At 29.3% G+C, this 17,806-nt stretch overlaps 3 protein-coding genes and 1 long non-coding RNA gene across 10 annotated transcripts in view; 1 reads left to right on the plus strand and 3 right to left on the minus strand.

Moving 5' to 3' along the window:
* LOC106785992 (insulin-like receptor) overlaps nucleotides 1-2,633 on the minus strand; it is a 48,517-nt gene extending 45,884 nt beyond the window's left edge. For 2 of the 3 annotated variants that reach the window (XM_014746922.1, XM_014746919.1), the window contains exon 1: nucleotides 2,119-2,633. The gene's annotated coding sequence lies outside the window, so the exon portion shown is untranslated. The remainder of the gene's footprint in view (nucleotides 1-2,118) is intronic. The other variant, XM_014746921.1, reaches the window with a different exon arrangement.
* A 1,268-nt stretch (nucleotides 2,634-3,901) lies between these two features.
* On the minus strand, nucleotides 3,902-9,008 carry LOC106785993 (major facilitator superfamily domain-containing protein 12-like). 3 transcript variants are annotated; one of them, XM_014746924.1, is made up of 8 exons: nucleotides 8,033-8,181; nucleotides 7,485-7,591; nucleotides 6,537-6,866; nucleotides 6,171-6,453; nucleotides 5,997-6,111; nucleotides 5,541-5,915; nucleotides 4,880-5,133; nucleotides 3,902-4,749 (listed from the first exon to the last, which is right to left on the minus strand). In XM_014746924.1, the coding sequence occupies exons 3-8, from the start codon at nucleotides 6,733-6,735 to the stop codon at nucleotides 4,629-4,631; spliced, it is 1,347 nt and encodes a 448-aa protein (XP_014602410.1). In that variant the 5' UTR covers nucleotides 6,736-6,866; nucleotides 7,485-7,591; nucleotides 8,033-8,181; the 3' UTR covers nucleotides 3,902-4,628. The 3 variants fall into 3 exon arrangements, with proteins under 3 accessions (XP_014602410.1, XP_014602411.1, XP_014602409.1); XM_014746925.1 differs by lacking the exons at nucleotides 7,485-7,591; nucleotides 8,033-8,181 and adding an exon at nucleotides 8,823-9,008; XM_014746923.1 differs by lacking the exon at nucleotides 7,485-7,591.
* On the plus strand, nucleotides 5,044-16,908 carry LOC106785995. Of its 2 annotated transcripts, XR_001381598.1 has the most exons (4): nucleotides 5,044-5,124; nucleotides 6,010-6,133; nucleotides 15,745-15,819; nucleotides 16,322-16,908. It is a non-coding gene; the product is annotated as an uncharacterized LOC106785995 (long non-coding RNA). The 2 variants fall into 2 exon arrangements; XR_001381597.1 differs by lacking the exons at nucleotides 15,745-15,819; nucleotides 16,322-16,908 and adding an exon at nucleotides 8,154-8,234.
* LOC106785994 (maspardin-like) lies at nucleotides 9,233-12,774 on the minus strand. Of its 2 annotated transcripts, none has more exons than XM_014746927.1 (7): nucleotides 12,377-12,774; nucleotides 11,928-12,062; nucleotides 11,584-11,689; nucleotides 11,320-11,440; nucleotides 11,053-11,161; nucleotides 10,709-10,957; nucleotides 9,233-9,800 (listed from the first exon to the last, which is right to left on the minus strand). In XM_014746927.1, exons 1-7 carry the CDS (start codon nucleotides 12,473-12,475, stop codon nucleotides 9,765-9,767), a joined length of 855 nt encoding a protein of 284 aa, XP_014602413.1. In that variant the 5' UTR covers nucleotides 12,476-12,774; the 3' UTR covers nucleotides 9,233-9,764. The 2 variants fall into 2 exon arrangements, with proteins under 2 accessions (XP_014602413.1, XP_014602412.1); XM_014746926.1 differs by lacking the exon at nucleotides 9,233-9,800 and adding an exon at nucleotides 10,466-10,571.
* Nucleotides 16,909-17,806: the final 898 nt, after the last annotated feature.

Below are 17,806 nucleotides of genomic sequence, written 5' to 3' on the forward strand. Positions count from 1 at the left end.
CATTATTATTATTATTATTTTGTTATCCTCTTGTGTGTTTCCTTTTTTTTTTTAATCACTCATTTTAATATATATGCAATTAATGTGTATTTTAAATCATTCCAATAATTTATTTCTCCTATACAAATTTGATCATTCAATTATTTAAATTATTCTTAACGAATGTATTATACATTAACAATAAAAAAAAAAAAAACCAATAATATATCTCAACCGCAAAAGAAAGAAAAAAAAAAGAAAAATCCTTTAGACTGTTTCATCCCTTATACATTGAACAACCTCAACCCTAGTTTTGTATTCCTTATCAAAAGAGCATGAAGAAAGTAACAGTAGAAAGCACCATAAATGATTGTTGCAGGTATACGATAACTATACTAGTTTAATAGTAGTAAATAGTAATACTAGTATTAGTATAGTTATAGTAGTGGTAGTATTTAGTATAGTAATAGTAGTAGTAAGCAACAACCGGTAGGTCCGATCGATACCCTCTCTCTCCCTTCGCTCTCAGCGCCGACGACCGTAAAGGAATCCAGCGAGAGAAGCAACAACGCCGGCGTTTTCCTCGAGCATGGTGGTCGAAGCCGCCGTCACCGCCGCCGCCGCCGCCGCCATGGGGGCACATACAATTTTCTATCTCTTTCATTTTTAATCTTCCTTTTCGAAAAATCTATCTGCTATTAAGAATCCATAACGCATATATAACAATCATACAAAGTTCATATATCATATATGCATTTTATTATGCAACATGCACCTATTACACAAAACTACTAATTTTACTCTCTCTTTCTTTTTCTTTTATGCCTTATTCGTTTCACACATTTTACATACTGGGCCTACATACGCGTACATGCATACACATATATATGCACATTTACTCTCTCTTTCTTTCTCTTTTCTATCTCATTTGTACATTTACTTATTGGGACCCTAAACACATACATTCTTACTTTCTCTCTCTCTCTCTCTCTCTCTCTCTTTCTTTCTTTGGTTTATTCGTTAACTTACTGGGTCTGAAATGCATATACATATATAGATCACATACACCATTAATTTATTTTCTATCTTTCTTACTCTTCCATCATCCCTTAACGGTAAACAAGGAAAATACGAGGAGGACACGATGCAACGATGCAACTACGACGACGACACGAAGGAGAACGGTGACGAACGAAGCTACCCGAACGAACGGGAGGTCAGTGACTAAACGAAGAATCGTCGTGTGAAAGGCGATATGTCTCCGAGAGAGAGAGAGAGAGAAAGAGAGAAAGAGTAACACAGCAAGAAAGCAAGAGTAAGAGAGTGTACGAGAAAGAACGAAAGACAGAGAGGGAGATAGAAAACTATAAAAAAAAATATATATAATCAAAGATATTAAACTTCTTATTGTAATATACATATATATATATACATCGATATATAAGGAGATAAGAAAAAAAAGTAAGGAATAGCGAGGACCCGTTGAGGGTGAAAAACGTCCCTCCCAATCATCCCCTCGCCATTCTTCTTCTTCTTCTTCTTCTATTCTCTTTCTCTCTCTTACCTCTTTCTTCAAGATCGATGCTTTCTCCCTCGGAAGAAATAAGTCGAGAGTGTTCTCACAGGAACGCCCTAGGAGCCACCCTTTTCCAAATTCTATCCATCTCTCTATCTATATATATATCTTTCTTTCTCACATACACACATACATCAAATCGATCGTATTCACTTCTATAATAAAAACACTTGCAACAAATAAAGTCCTTCATCTATTTCTCGTATCAACATTGGTATATATTTAAAAAAAATATTAAATTAATAATAATAAGAACTAAAAAGAGAATAGAAAGAGAAAGAACGAGGGGGAGGGTCAATAATATAAATATTGTTCATTAATATATGTTTTATATATTAAATGGGTAAGATCGAGAGACAACTATACTTCACTACCTTAATACATGTATATATATATATATATACTTAAATATATATTTATATGTATGCATATGGTGTATTTGTATGTATGTGTAAGTAGCATTGGTGTGTCGTGCTCCGAAAATACGTCGTAGGCACGCGTGGATGAAAGATAGAGAAGAGAAGGGGGGTGCAGAGGGTATAGTTTAGAGGAAGGGGACTTACCGAGACGGCGTGTTACGGCTACGTTGACTACGTTGACTACGTTGACGACGTTGACGATGAAAATGGTGTGGTGTATCATCCACGATTGAAAATTCCTCGAAGACGATGTTGTTTCCTTCCTATGTCGAATTCTCCGTTAATATTATTTTCTCTTTCCTTCTCTTTTATTATTTTTTTATTTGTAATCTCTCTCTCTCTTTTCCTTTCTTTCTCTTTCACATACATAGAAATGCACGCATTATACACGTATAGATATACACACAGGATGAAGGGAGAGAGAAAGAGAGAGAGAGAGAGGGAAGGGAGAGAAAGACCGAAAAACGAGGTCGTTGGTTAGAACGTTTTGTATCGTCTAGAAAGAACGAGAGTGAGTGAGTGCAAGAGAGTGAGAGAGAGAAACAGTGATAGAGAGAATACACAGAGAAAGATAGAAGGAAGACAAAAAACTAGGCGGAAATAGCGTAGGAGAAGTAGCTCCGACAGTATACACATATACACACGCGCACTAATTATATATATATATTATGCACTGAAAACACACACTTAACCTATACACTTTTATCGAGAGTAATCACATCGAATGTTATTCCATTTAATTATACATTTAAATAAATTTTCTTTTATTTAACACATAGTTTAACTGTGGCGAGTTATTGTTCTCAACTTTTTACATACTACTTTAGATGAACCAATTAAATATATTATTTCAACCCTTTTTCAAACACATACACACACACATGTATATATATATATATATATATATATTTATTTATTTATCTCATTTAAATGTCCCACTGTGTTTGTATGTCTCTACTTTTTTTTGTTATATTAACATATATGTATTTATATCTATAGATTTATACATATGTACGTACGTACGTATGTTTTTTATATATACATATATATATATATATGTGTATATAAATAAGAACGAAAAAATAAGTGAGAATTATTTACTGAGCCAAACACACAATCTATCCGCACGAGCCGCGCACAAGTTGTTTACTAGAACGCACACCACGCCATGCCCCGTGAGAGAGCGTGCCTTAATATCCCCTCTTTTCCTTCTCCACCAATACCACCAACTTCCATATATTCCGGACCAATAACCGCTCCTCCTCGTCCCTCGTCAGGAATCCCGAGCAAAACAAGAGCCTGCGCAGTAATCCCACGCGCATCTTCCGCCCGTCTTTCCCACACTCGATCGTAGCGCCATTATTTCGGTTCTTGAACGTTTTTTCGAAAATTCCATGCTCCCTATCATCGCCATCTTGTGTACACTCTTTTAAATGTTCTATTTCTTTTTTGGATCAATTTAATTCCTTTTTAATAACAAATTTTGTTCATATTTCAAAAGTATAATTACTCTGTGTGCTTTATGTAAGTAAATAAAAATTTTCTTATTATTATTTGTCATAATTTTCAAAGTAATTTTTAATTAGATATATTATAAAAAATTTCTATTATTATTGTCAATGATACAAGTTTAGAAACAACTTTGTTGTATATATATATTATTGTCTTGATTAAATTAAAAAATAATGATCAAAAATATTATTTCCTACAAATTTTGAAAATAACTTTATGTTTGTTCTAATTCCTTTATAATTTTTTATTGTAGTTTACGTAAATCCAATGATGGACGTCTCGCTCAGTCAAAGGTAAAATTCATAATATATGAAAACAATACTTTTATTAGTAACAAATTATAATTTTATTAAACAATTTCGAAGATTATTCTTGCCAAAATTCTTTTTTAATTATTCGTTGAATGCTTTTTTACTTCGTAAAGTTAAATTATTTATCTTGTATCTTTCATTTTCATTTTTCTTTATAGATTAATAATTATTGTCTTCTGTAGCTCTCTTTTTCTCATTCATTTTCTCTCTCAATCTTTCTTGTTTTTTTTAATTACAAATATGGTTCATAAACCTTCGAAATTCAGAATTATAAAAAGGATCTTAATCTATCTTAACAATAAATATACACACATACATATACATATATAATTAATATAGCTTTGTACAAGAGTTAAAAAAAATATTATTAAATATTACTAATAAATCTATTCGTTGGACGTAAGTCCGGATATTCCTTTTTTCTTTTCAAAATGAATTATTCTTATTCATTTTTATAAAAAGACAAAAGAAAGATGATGCGCTGATATTAAAGTTAGTAATACTTGATTAAATCGTTAAAAGTCTTTTAGTATTAGTTTTTTTCAAATATTCGTTGTGTCTTTGAACAGTGTTATCATATTAAAAATCTTAACGAGAAGAAAAGAACAAATTATAATAACACATTCTAATCATTCTAAATCCTGAACAATCAACGAAACGATCTAAATACAAATTTAACAATAAAATACGTATTACTAATAAAACAAAATTATACGACGTAAAAGTGTTGAGTATTATTTAAAAAAAATTCGTTTTCCGCGAAAAAAGAAACATAAAAAAGAATATAAAACAATTAGTAAAATAATAGTAATAACGTGATAACGTACACATTCATGTTAAACAACGTGACACTGATAACAAAGTGACAAGACCAAGTAACATTGATGATGCACAAACTATCGCTAATGTGTCACGATTGTAATTTGGACATAATTCTTGTTGATGACATCTCCTATAAAAAAGAAAACAAATAAACAAAAAGTTAATTAAAAAGTTAAAGTAAAAACGTATTTAATTTTAAATGAAAATTTAGGGTCTGAAATATTTGTTCAATTTGATTTTTTCCGCGAGACGAAACTTACCATCGTTCAATAAGAACGACGACCAATCCGGTAATGACTTTATCGAGAAATGTTACTATCGAATAAACTAATGCACTTTTTTCGGTTCTCGGACCAATGATCTCAGCTGTTACACTTAATGCCGTTACCATGGTAATCGAACTACCCGCGCCAATTAGAATTGCTATTAGGTATGTAATTATTCCGTGACTACCACCAAATTCTGTGATGGCTGCTGATAGAATCCCGATAAAAGCTCCAGTAAGGTAACAAATCTAAATAATTAAACAATAATTTATTCATATTAATATATATGTATGTAAAAAATATAATATTTATTTAATTAGTTATTTCTCTCGTCCAAAATTATAATTCTTAATACGGAATCACAGGGAACTTGGGCATACAAAGAAGTAGAACCTAATTTAACTAAGTTGGACGTTTCGTCTCTTTATTGGGACTTCTTCAGTAACTTAATCTTACAGTTCATATAAATAAAAAAAGACGCAGAATTGTAAGATTAAGTTGCTGAAGAAGTCCCAATAAAGGGACGAAACGTCCAACTTAGTTAAATTAAGTTCTACTTCTTCTTATGTCCAAGTTCCCTGTGATTCCGTATTAAGAATAATATTTATTATAATTGTTATAAGAGATCAAAATTTTAAGGTTATGTGTTTCTTACCTTGGTACCGCAAGATCTGTTCATATATTTGAGTAACAATGCAGCTATAAATGAAGATAGATAAGAGACTAATGGTACAGTGGCTAACGCTTGTTTACCACCAACTGCAGTTTCTTCAATATAAAGTGGTAAATAAACTGTTGCAAGAGTTATAAATAATCTGCTTGCAACGTATAACATTGCTACTCTGAGTAAAATAGATGTTGCAAACCATGATCTCCTAGGGCCCGATAAACCATCTAAAAGCCAAGTAGATTCTTCGATATTCATTTTGCTTTGTGATTGATTACCATTTTCTAAAAGATTTCCTTTCAGAAAGATATGAAAGAGGATAGTAGCTGTCAAACCAATCCCAGTTATAACAATCACAATATTCTGAAATAATAATTGATAGATAGCATTGAGAAAAATGTATTTTTAAGATGACAATATCATTATTTCATTTCTAATACTAACTTTGAATTTGTAGTCATCATTTTCATCTAGCAATACCATGGATTCCCCATTATTTGGAAGGACTATCCACGTAACAATAAAAACTACAACTGCTGCGCTTACCTGTGCCGAATACCTGTAATGGAAACAATGTATAAGTAAGTGAATTTAATTTAGATGATCAATCATTCTTACCTTATCGCTGTTAATTCGGTTCGACCAAGTAATGAACTTGTTAATGATGGTATCATTGACAAATGTGAAATCTGTACAGCTGCCCAGCCAATTTGAAAGATCACGATACTCAGTATGTAAAAGAATACGATGATAGAGTTAGGACTATTAGCAAATCCTCCAAAAATCATAGGAAAACTAAATGTTACTAATACGGAGCCAATAATGTGCCAGATCTTTTTCTTGCAATAACGATCGACAAGAAAACCAAAGATCGGTGTTGTAAAAGCATCCACAATTTGGCCTTTAAAGTATAATGTTTGAAGTATTAGTTCTTATTATAAAAATATTTAAAATCTAACTTTTATTAATTATTCTATTGTTTACCTAATAATAATAGTGTCCCAGCCATTATTGGCTCCATTAGAGCAACTTTTTGAAGGTAAATTAAAGTATAAGAAAACCACATGGCTGCTGCCAAATCATTGAAAATATGTCCCAAAGCGTATGCCAATTTGGTTGACATAAATACTCTATTAGTTTCCGTAACAAATACTCCATTTTCCATTTTAATAGTTTTCTCCATTTTGTCTTTGGTTTACTTCTTTCACTTTTTTCTTTTTTAATACTTTATCAGTGTGCATACATCAGTTGCGACGCATAGAAACATTGAAAGAATTTAGCATCCTGATCATCATCTTGTTTCTTTTATTTGTACTAGAACAAACATTTAATTATAGAAGATAGAAAATGTGTGTCAATGTACATATCTTAATGAACACATCACGAAATAACAAATGATATTAACATAATTTATGATAATATTATTATCTCTTATGCAGCTGTTCGATGTACATCAAATTTAATAAAATAAATTAACGATATTAATTATTTAGCAAAAATTGTTTCTCAACAATGACTCATTGAATAACTTTTGTATACTATGTATTTAAAAGGTTTTCATTTCTAATTTAAAAGATACATATTGAAAGATAAACTTCAAGATTTAATTAATCGTAATTATTATAGAATTTAACTACAAGTTTTAATTTAAAAAGTTTTAATGAATTTCATGATAAGTTTTCCTTTCACTTGCAATATCAGCCTGAAGCTATTCTCCGTTTAAGGAAGTTGGCGTTTGAAACAATTTTATTTTTGCCTTCCAGTAAAAAAAAAGAAACCAATTTACAATGTAACTTGATGTAACATTCCTTGCTCCTGTTGCTTTTCATTTATGAAACACAATTCACACAATGACCGGAAATGTAATATTGAATTTCACATATATTATATATATATATGCTTGTACTACTATACAGTACAGTACTTACTTACTCGTATGTTAAGATTGATAGGTTTATTTTTTGTTTTCTCTTATCTTAGTATCGGTCATAACAACATAAACAATAAATACCATACTCGTCATTTCAAATTTCTTGAAACTATTAGAAATAAGATTATTAGGATGTTGATTTCAGAAATTAAATTATCTTCATATTTCAAATCACATTATTTTAACTGATTTTAATTTCCATCGAGAAACAAAATAAATAATTAATTAATAATATATCAAATAAATTTTTCTTAATTTGAAACAATTATTTAAATTAGTTCTATGTTGTTTTTCAAAAAAAAGAAAAAAAACAAAGAATGTAAACAAGTGAATAAATTAATTAAATATAAATTTAAATTATATTATAAACCGCGAGAGAGTGTATTGAAATAAATTTATTAAATGAATTTAATATTTACGATAATTATTTGAATTAATTTCTTGTTTTCAATGTGGAAAAGAAACAAAAAAAAAAAAAAGATAAAAGAAAACAAAGATAAATCAAATTTATTTTCTAAATTAAATATATATAGAATTTAGTGAGACATACGTAAGATAATGAAGAGATAAGTATCAGATATATAATATTCCTGATAGTGTATAGAAGATAATAATAGATTTTTCTAAAATAAGAAATAATCACTATTGTAGAAACTTATTAGACTTTTAAGAACATGTCAGGTTGAAAAACGACGAGCAACTGAACGTTGTTCGTTCGCCGTTTGCTTCGTCATAAAGCAAGGAGAAAGAAGATGAAGAAGAGAAGGGACGAAGATAGGGGCCGGGGGCAGTGGAGGAGAGAAGAGAGTGGAGGTGGAAGTAGGAGATGGAGAAGAAGAATTATAAAGTATAAACGTTTGTTCTGTCATTTTAAATTTGAAACTTGAAATTTCAGTGTTATTGTTGTTAGATCAAGATCAAAGAATTTTATTAATCTTATATTATGATATAGATAGAAAGTACTTATTTATAGGCATCTTGAATAGGAAGATAATTTAGAAAGAAGTAGATAAATAGATAGATTATTTAGATCATTTATAAAGTAATTGTATATATATATATGTATATTACAATAAGAAGTTTAATATCTTTGATTATATATATTTTTTTTTATAGTTTTCTATCTCCCTCTCTGTCTTTCGTTCTTTCTCGTACACTCTCTTACTCTTGCTTTCTTGCTGTGTTACTCTTTCTCTCTNTGCACACTTTATTTATACAATAGCTGGTCGAATAATACAACTAATCTTGAACGATAGTTATTTCCTTTTTTTAGTTATGCTAACAATCGTCAGCGACTAGAATAAGTTAGTTTTGCATTTTCTTTTTTTTTTTATACTTACATGTAAATATAGTTGATTAATAATGTTGCTGTACAACTCATATTTTCATTTTGGGTGACACTTCCTGTTTTGATTATATACACATCATTTTAGTTCAATTATAATAATGTTATCTTTTATGTAATAGAATAATATTATTCTGTTTGAGTCATTTTAATGACTGATCATTTTTCTTTTTTTGCTTTTCTTATCTTATTTTTCTTTTTTCTGTTGGAACTGAAAGAAAATGTTTGTAGAATAGTTAATGGTAAAGAAATATCTTAGAACGTACGTACTTGTGGAATTAAAATGAAAACAATTTTGTATAAATTGTTATATTCAATTCAGTAATAAATATCAATTCAATTTGTTTTAACTATATGTGGAAGAATATTTAATAGAAAAAGAATTATTAAAATATATATATCAAAGTGATTTTGGAAAGATAATAGTCAATAAAAAAATCTATAAATAATAAAGGTTCTTAACAGGATATGAATCAGTTCAATTATAATATAGAAATGTGAGATGATCTTTTGCATAACAACACAAAGAATGTTACAAAGAATTTTCTAGAATAATACTTTCATTTATAGAGTTCTCGATACTAGAGACAGTTTTTATGGTTTAAGCTTCCTTCAGTATAAGCATGCAATATACATATATATACATTTATGTGGTTAACATATATACTCATCGTATTTATAAGAGTATATATATATGGGGTATGGAGAGACGGTAATCCGAGATTGAGAACATGAAACCGATGCCTTGGTAAGGAAGAGTACGAAGCAACAATCGATACTTAGTTTTTCTATGGTCTCTTTCGTTTCTCATCTCATTTACTTGAGTTCGTTAACATTTTGTAGGCCAGACATTTTCTATCTTTCTCTCTAACAAATATTACATTACTTTGATTTCTGTGTGTTACTATGTACAATTATATTTAATTATTCATGTATCCTATTTACTTATGAAATGGACCTGGCATGGAACAAACTGCATATAAAAAAAAAACAAGTATATTATTACATCTGTTAATTGTTAATTAGAAATTAGTTGTACGATAAATCCAAAAATAATCTATTATTTTTATTTTTCTATTATTATTTATAATTATTTAATTAGGCATGTGTGTATATATACATATATATTTTTTGTTTTTGTAATATTTTAAATTATTGTTATATTTTAAAGATAGATAATAACTCATAAATAAATATAATTATTAGAAAATAATTAAAATAAAATAGAGAAGTGTTTTAAAAATTAAATTTATTTAATTTAAAAATAGATTTCCTATTTTTATTATTTTTTTTGTCTTTTCTCCTTTTTGTTTCTTTTTATAACAAAAGTGTATATATCATTTACGTATTAATCTTGATACATTATACAAGATTTGACTAATAATAAGTTAATTATTCTACTTATTATATACAAAAATTAAAGTATGCATACTTATGTTTATGTATAAGAAATTCTAAAAATGAAATGACATTTTTATTTAAATGAAATAGAATTTTTTTTAGATTCATTCTTTGATCTGTAAATATATACGATCAATAATATCAATCATTGGAAGCTTGTATTATTTTGATATTATCCGAATAATATCTAATTATTCAGATTGTAAATTTTATGTTTGGTAAAAAAGAATACACATATAGTGTGTCTATTCACATTAAACTATTCTATTATTTTTTTACAATTCACTGTTTTCGTTTTAACCGAAGCTGAGTATTCCGTTCCTTCGAATTGTCTCAAATGTATCTGGAAAAAATAAATAAAAAATAATGAAAACATAATAAATATAAATAAATAAATAATAAAAATAATAAAATAATAATAATTATGGGGGGAAAAAAAAAAGAAATTGCATAAGGGATTTTTAATGTATTTAAATATACCTGTAAATGTAAATTGACTTCGGCTGATCGACTCAAATATGGAAAATTACCGCCATTTTTTAAATGAGCTAATTTAGCGTTTGGATAACATTTATACATTTCTTCTCTCACTGAATTTGATAATGCGTACTCGTCGAAGACGTCCATTATCGTTATTGGTAAATTACAAATTTTTTCCGGTTGAACGTAACAATTGACACAGTTCATAGTTAATCTCGACGCCAATTCCGGTTGATTTAAACTTTCCAACTAAAGAAGATCAACAGGACACAACACACATCAAGGATATAATAAAAAATAATACAGATATTTATGTTCTTTGTTTGTTAAAAATCTTTTCTTACTCTTTCGACCATAAAATCGATAGCTTCGATAATTTCTCCATCAACTTTCTCAGTTGTAAAATTTCCCATGACCATTTTTTTCAATACCAACGACGGCAAGATCCAAAAACTATAAATTTTCAAATATAAAATAAATATAGAAGAAGAAAAATAAATTAGAAAATTATTCGTTACATTTTTTTGGATTAATAATTTATAACAAATCAATTATTTTTTGGTTTGTTTAAATTGTACTTGTCGAATTGTATCGTGTATCAACTTACTTACACTGCAGCAGAATCGTTGTAACTAAACACAGAAGTGTCTGTAAATGTGTTACATAAAATTAACGAGGCTACTCTTGGGCAGTAAGCATTGACTTCGGTAAATTTCTGCGCTAAAAATCCACCTAAGAGAATAATCAGAAGAAAACAAAATGTTCTTTTTCTTTTTATTTTATTTTATTTTACGAGATTTTCATAACTACGTAGGATAAAAATAAGAAAGAAATTGATTAATTTATAATTGTATCATACGTTCATGAATTCTGACCTAACGAGGCTCCAAATAGATGGACCCTATCAAGTCCCATGTAATCCAAAAGTTTTCGAAACCCATCGCACCATTCTTTGACATTCCAGTATACCGGTGGTTCAGCCTAAATAATATTTTAACAAACAAAAAATAAAAAATAAATAGTATTCTTATTTGTGCAAGGAAAGATAATAAACGAAAGGGTACTAATTATATATTTTAAGTAATATGCATTATTTTAATTGCATTCTATTTATACTCATTTTCGACAGTCGATAAGATAGTACGTTTATGATAAAGCAGAAAAATAATTGAAAGGTAATTGTTCATTGTTTTATTGTATAAAAGTATTAAAAACTCACCGATATAACTCTGTAACCTTTAGCAGCTAGGCCTAATATTTGTTTATAAAAAACATCAGCAGTACCACTGACTGGAGGAAGACAAATGAGTGGACATTTAACAGTCTTTGGACTTGAATCGTAAATTTTCCATCCCTGCAAAAAAACAAATGATAGGTAACAGAAATGAGGAGAGACGAAAACAGGTAGTTTTACATCAGGATTATGACTTTAATAGCATGAATCATTTATGAAAGATAATCCTGATTTATATGAATATTAATATATGTGTTTCTCTTTTATATAATCAATGAATAATTGAACTTTAGAAAAAAAAATATCTAATAACAATAATAAATTTGTAATAATTATATAATTTAAGGTACTGTTTCTGTTATCATTTGTATGTGATTAAACATATAAAAAATGAATGTAAATTATTTAAAGAAAAATAATTGAAATATATTTACCTTAGTGCCATCTGCATCAACGACGATTTTTCTAAGAGGAACAGAACTTCGAAAGCTTTGATATTCTTGAGAACGAGACAGTTCACTGCACGAAGACATTTTTCCTATCTCCCACTCTTATATTTCTTTTTAATATTGTCACTTGTAAACGTTTATCGATACAACACGATATACATATATATAATATTGCGTTTATATTTGATATTTTAAACACAAAATTATGTTCGATGTATTACCATGATGGCAAAAATATGTTTAAAGATGTTATACAAAAGAAAACAAAAATCAAGATAAATTGATCGTAAGAAAAAGAAAGAAATAAAGAAAGATATAGAAGTGTGTTGCGTTGATTAATAATTCTTTGTATTAGGGGGATCCCCAAAAAAACATTTATACACACACACACACACAAACACCAACACTTTTTTTCAATAAGAGAAATTATTCTTAACACAGAATACGATTTAATATAATACTTTTCTTTGTATAATCTTATCGATTAATCGAAACTTCTTAATGATAAATTGTTTACGATAAAAAAATGACGAAATGATTTTAATCCGAATTTAGTTAGATTTAAAGGAAAAAACAAAAATCGATATAATAGAGGAAGAGAAAAAAAAAACGAAAAAGAAAATAATATGAAAAGAAAATAATCGAAGCTAACGCGACGATGGTTCATACTATACTCTTTCAACTGGGTTACCTTACCCCCCATCTTGTTGTAGCTTCTACCAGTTATTATATCCCTTCTTTTATAACGAACATGCGCAGTTTTCCTATTCGATTCGAGAGAGGAAGAGTGAGAGAGAGTAACACTTGTTGTGTTAGAGTTCATTCTCAGTCATCGTTGATCATTCGATCGGTATAAATTGTATTTTCTTTTTTTTTCCACCCGATTTTCTAATAAAAAATAACACCCAGAGTACATTTTCATAAGATTTTTGTTTATTAACAATTATTAATATGATTATAATAACTCGTTGAAAATATCTTATCTATTGATGTCTACTCTATCGACCTGCGGTATGGTAGAATTGATTAATTGTTTATTTAACAATATATTTTGTTATTCTTTATATTTTAAACTCTTTAATGTCTTACAATTTTGTAGAATATGATCAAATTGTTCGTGAAATGAATTCTATTTGATTTAGTACTGTTCATCAATTAAATAATATATTCGTGTATATCAAGAATAGATTTTGATATTATATTATTTCAGAATGTCGTAAATTTTTGTTTATTTGTTTATTGATACAAAAATTTAATCATTTAACAGTTACCTTTGTCGACCGACGTACAAACAGCGTTTTACCTTATCGACTGTAAGTGTTAAAACAATGTTTTTTATTCTAATTTAAATATACGATATATATATTTGTTTAATAATTATGATCATCGATGTATCTACATTTATTATAACATCAAACAATATTTCTTTATTTTAAATTTGAATATTTTAATCAAATATAAAATTACACACACACATATATATATATATATATATCAACAAATCATGATACCTTTATATGGAAAGAATAATAAAAAAGAAATAGGATAAAGTAACGAAAAAAAAAATAAACATGAAAATATTTGAAGTAGATTTGAAGTTGTTTGAGGGGTGGTTGGTGGGGAACGTAGCTCATTGCTCGTAGCTCGTAAAGAGGGTCGTAACCACCGTCTTTCTCGTGGAAGGGTGTGGCTCAGCCGGCAGGTACGTATCATCTACCTACAACCATAAGCGAGCTTCTATGTACTTGTGTAAGTACAACCGGGCAACACATCGGTTATCCATCGAACGACCGACTGCAAGATTAACGATCTAGGAACTTCAACGGTATTACTTTGGCCACGAGAACAGGGTACCACTTCTCCCCCTTTCTCCCCCTTTCTCTCAACCCTCAGCCCTCTTTCTCTCTCTCTCTCTCTTCCCCTTTTTACCATCCACTTTCTTTCTTTATTTCTTTCCTTCTTCTTCTTCATCTAATTTTTTTTCTCTCCCTACCCTTCCTCTCTATTTATTTTATCTCATATATCATCGAGTACATGCACCACTTCTTTTTATCTTTTTTTATTTGTTTTTTTTTAACTGCTTTAGAACAATTTAAATATCCATGTATTAGGTTGTTGTCCCATAAGTTCTTTCCCTACCACGCTATGTATACCTTCGAGCTGGCAATGTTTGTAGACACGCAGGCTTATCTATTGACATTGATTTCACTAGTCTCACAACTTTTTCAAAATACTTTTCGGTTGCTGACAAAATATCTTTTCAAATCTTTTTTTTTAAGATATCCAAAATAAGTATTTGCGGTATGTTATGGTTTATTGCTTTAAAAAAGGTAGTAGGTTTATATATAACACAGTAAATCAATCTTAAACAACAAATATATATTTTTTTATTGGATTAGTAGCCAACTTTGTAATTTTAGTATTCACCAACGTGGTAACACTGAACTATGTAAAAGTATAAAAACGTAGTTTAGTTTAATATATTTAGATATATAAAATAGTACAAATATAAGTATACATATATTATCATTATTATTTGATATCATTAATTTATCATACACATACATATACGTATAAATGTTATAATAAACTTATCGCAAAATAATGACTATTATCGACGTATACGTTAATTATACGAGGTAAACGATGTTAGTAATTAAAAGCTTTTTCCAAGTCATTAAGTCTGAAAACGTTGAAATTAATGCTCTGTTTAAAACCGAATTAATCATGTTCAAGGTATTCTCACTCACTCTCTCTCTTTCTCTCTCTATCTTTATCTTTTTTCATTCTTTCATTCTCTTTCTCTTTCTCTTTCTCGTATGGTCCATTATTATCGTCAGTGGCTGGCAAAATTAAACGAAATTCCACCGAACCTGAAACGTACGACTCTCTTTCTTTCTGCTTAAGTATCTTTACGTACGTATGTATTCACCATACTCACATATTCACCTCGTCGTTGCTTTTCGATGGTAAGGAGGGGCCGTACGTTTACCGAACAAAAAAAAAATAAAAAGAAATAAAAAGTAACATCTACCACCACCACCACCATCACCATCACCAACTTCTTTTCGTGAGTGACGGCTTCGCTAATATCTACCCTCGTAAAGAGAGAAGGAAAGTAAAAGAGAGAGAGAGAGAGCTTTAACTTTCTTTCAAATATCTTTCTTCTTTTTATTTTTTTGTCATTTCTTTAAACACATTTTGCGTTAAGTGTTATATTTATAAAAATCAATGAAATGATATAATATACCATTGTTAACGTTCATTATTTTATCGAACGATTGTTTAATACGTGTTTGATTCAAAATGAGATTTGTTTCTGTGTGTATATAATATTAATTTGTTTATTTCAGAAGAATACAGAGAAGTAATTGTACAGATGATGATGGGATGGGAAGGAAAAGAATATCAGTGGATCAAAAGAATAGGTAAAGATTAAAACAATTCGTTCCTAAGCACACACACACACAAACACACATGGGGATTTAATCTACGAGCGTGAAATATTTCGAATAGCTGACGTTTGCATTGCAAACCTTTTGCTGATCATTAATAACCGATACGACGGAATGTTCGGTTCTTGTTTCGTCCTAATTCGACGTATCAAATTGAACTCGTTAATCTTTTGCTTCTTTATATTATACAGATTGTTCAGGATTGTATTTTTTGATAAAATTCATTCCCCTTCCCCCCTTCTCGTAGAAATCATTTCGAAAATTCACTTCCCAACGAATCGTATTTCTTTCAACATTAATTGCACGTTATTAACAATCCATTGAAACACATAATTTTATCTTTTTCAATACTTTAACAAATCAGTGTAGTTATTTCATAGTTTAGTTTAATCATTTAACGAATCAATGTATTTCATTCAATACAAAATTGCATTAATTTGAATAATTTAATAAATATTATGTATTTTTTTTTCAGGTGTACAAGAGAGAAAGAGAGAATATGTAGATAAGTATTCTATATAAACGTAGTAAAGTAACCCCTAACTACTACTACTACTACTACAATGTAAAAATACTCGTGAATCTTACAACACCATCTATAAATACCTGTAATAAAGGGAACGATCATTAATCTTCGACAGTAATTTCGGTTCGCAGTGGCGACATTCGTCGTCTTCGTTGCTCTCCTTTCCATTTATCTATCTATCCTTCTCACACTCTTTTAAGTTTGTAGTAGTAGTTGTTGGTAATACTGATGATGGGTGATGGGTGATGGTGGTGGTGGTGGTGGTGGCTACGTTCCTGCACTTTCTAGGATAATTAATGATCCCGAAAGCGATCTGCTCACGGTTGTCTCGTTTCGGGACGATCGTTCTCTCCTCTCTTATCTTCTCACCCCATTTCTCTCTTTCTCGCTTTACTTTTACCACCACCACCACCACCACCAACGCCACCATCCCCTTCTTTGCTTCTTTTACCGCCCCTCATCGACTCCGCCCCTAAATTCTTTTTTCTTTTCTTTCTTCTCTCGTCTCGTTCTCTTATCTTTCACGAAGAGCAGCAACACGCTTTATTATTTCTTACATTTTTAACAGTTTATTTTATTGTATATTAAAATTTTGTTTGTTTTGTTTGTTCAATATATAATGTATTCACGTTTACTTATAATTTTTATTAGGATTTAAATATTGTTTCACATTTTTTTAATTGATTTATTATACATAGTTAAGAATATTAGTTTATTTTGTTGTTTTAAAATTCATTAAGTTTATTCAATACTGTGTATTGTATCTGTTTTGTTATACTAATCTAATCAACATTGTAGCAATCCAATTTCATTATGATACAGCAATTGTACAACGACATTTCTTCTATCATCAACATCACCACCCCTAACAGTAATAAAGATACAAAATACATCATTTAACCCTATGCACAAAATCCTATGAAAAACAGTTCTTTCATTTTCCTAAATATCACATATCCCAAATCCTAATTCCATTAATAGAACCTACAATAATCCAAAATATATAAAATCAATTATCCAAACATTGAAATACATGATTTTATTAAATAAACTTAAATGATCAACTTGAAGACGGTTAAGTAAGTATATATCTTTGAATATAATAAAGGAACGGCTTAAACACTTTCAGAAATAGAATTTACATAGCAGTGTCCAGGTGTGAAAAATCTACACCGTCTTTCTAACATCTTATTTTACCTTCTTCTTCTTCTTCTATCTAATTATCTGGTAAATGGGGACTATTGAACGGTTCATCACCTTTCCCTTTACACCCCTCACCTTCTTAACTCGCTCATCACTTTAGCCCTCATCTAACCACCCCTCTCTTTCCCTCTCTCTCTATCTCTGTAACTGTTCAACCAATAATAAACAAATATTTTCATGACAATCGAGGTGGTAAAGTAGGGCTGAAGACATTGTTTGGTATTATATTAT

The sequence above is a fragment of the Polistes canadensis genome, unplaced genomic scaffold (genome assembly GCF_001313835.1).
Source record: "Polistes canadensis isolate GaletaPanama2010 unplaced genomic scaffold, ASM131383v1 scaffold_61, whole genome shotgun sequence".
In the NCBI taxonomy this organism is placed as follows: Eukaryota; Metazoa; Arthropoda; class Insecta; order Hymenoptera; family Vespidae; genus Polistes; species Polistes canadensis.

Excerpts from the sequence above, each read along its gene's own strand:
- LOC106785993 (XM_014746925.1), bottom strand. The coding sequence starts at position 6,735 with ATGGAGAAAACTATTAAAATGGAAAATGGAGTATTTGTTACGGAAACT. Across the intron at positions 5,916-5,996 it reads ATGATGACTACAAATTCAAA|AATATTGTGATTGTTATAAC; the intron begins GTTAGTATTAGA and ends TTATTATTTCAG. Across the intron at positions 5,134-5,540 it reads ACAGATCTTGCGGTACCAAG|ATTTGTTACCTTACTGGAGC; the intron begins GTAAGAAACACA and ends TTAATTATTTAG.
- LOC106785994 (XM_014746926.1), bottom strand. The coding sequence starts at position 12,475 with ATGTCTTCGTGCAGTGAACTGTCTCGTTCTCAAGAATATCAAAGCTTT. Across the intron at positions 12,063-12,376 it reads TTGATGCAGATGGCACTAAG|GGATGGAAAATTTACGATTC; the intron begins GTAAATATATTT and ends GTTTTTTTGCAG. Across the intron at positions 11,441-11,583 it reads TCTATTTGGAGCCTCGTTAG|GTGGATTTTTAGCGCAGAAA; the intron begins GTCAGAATTCAT and ends TTATTCTCTTAG.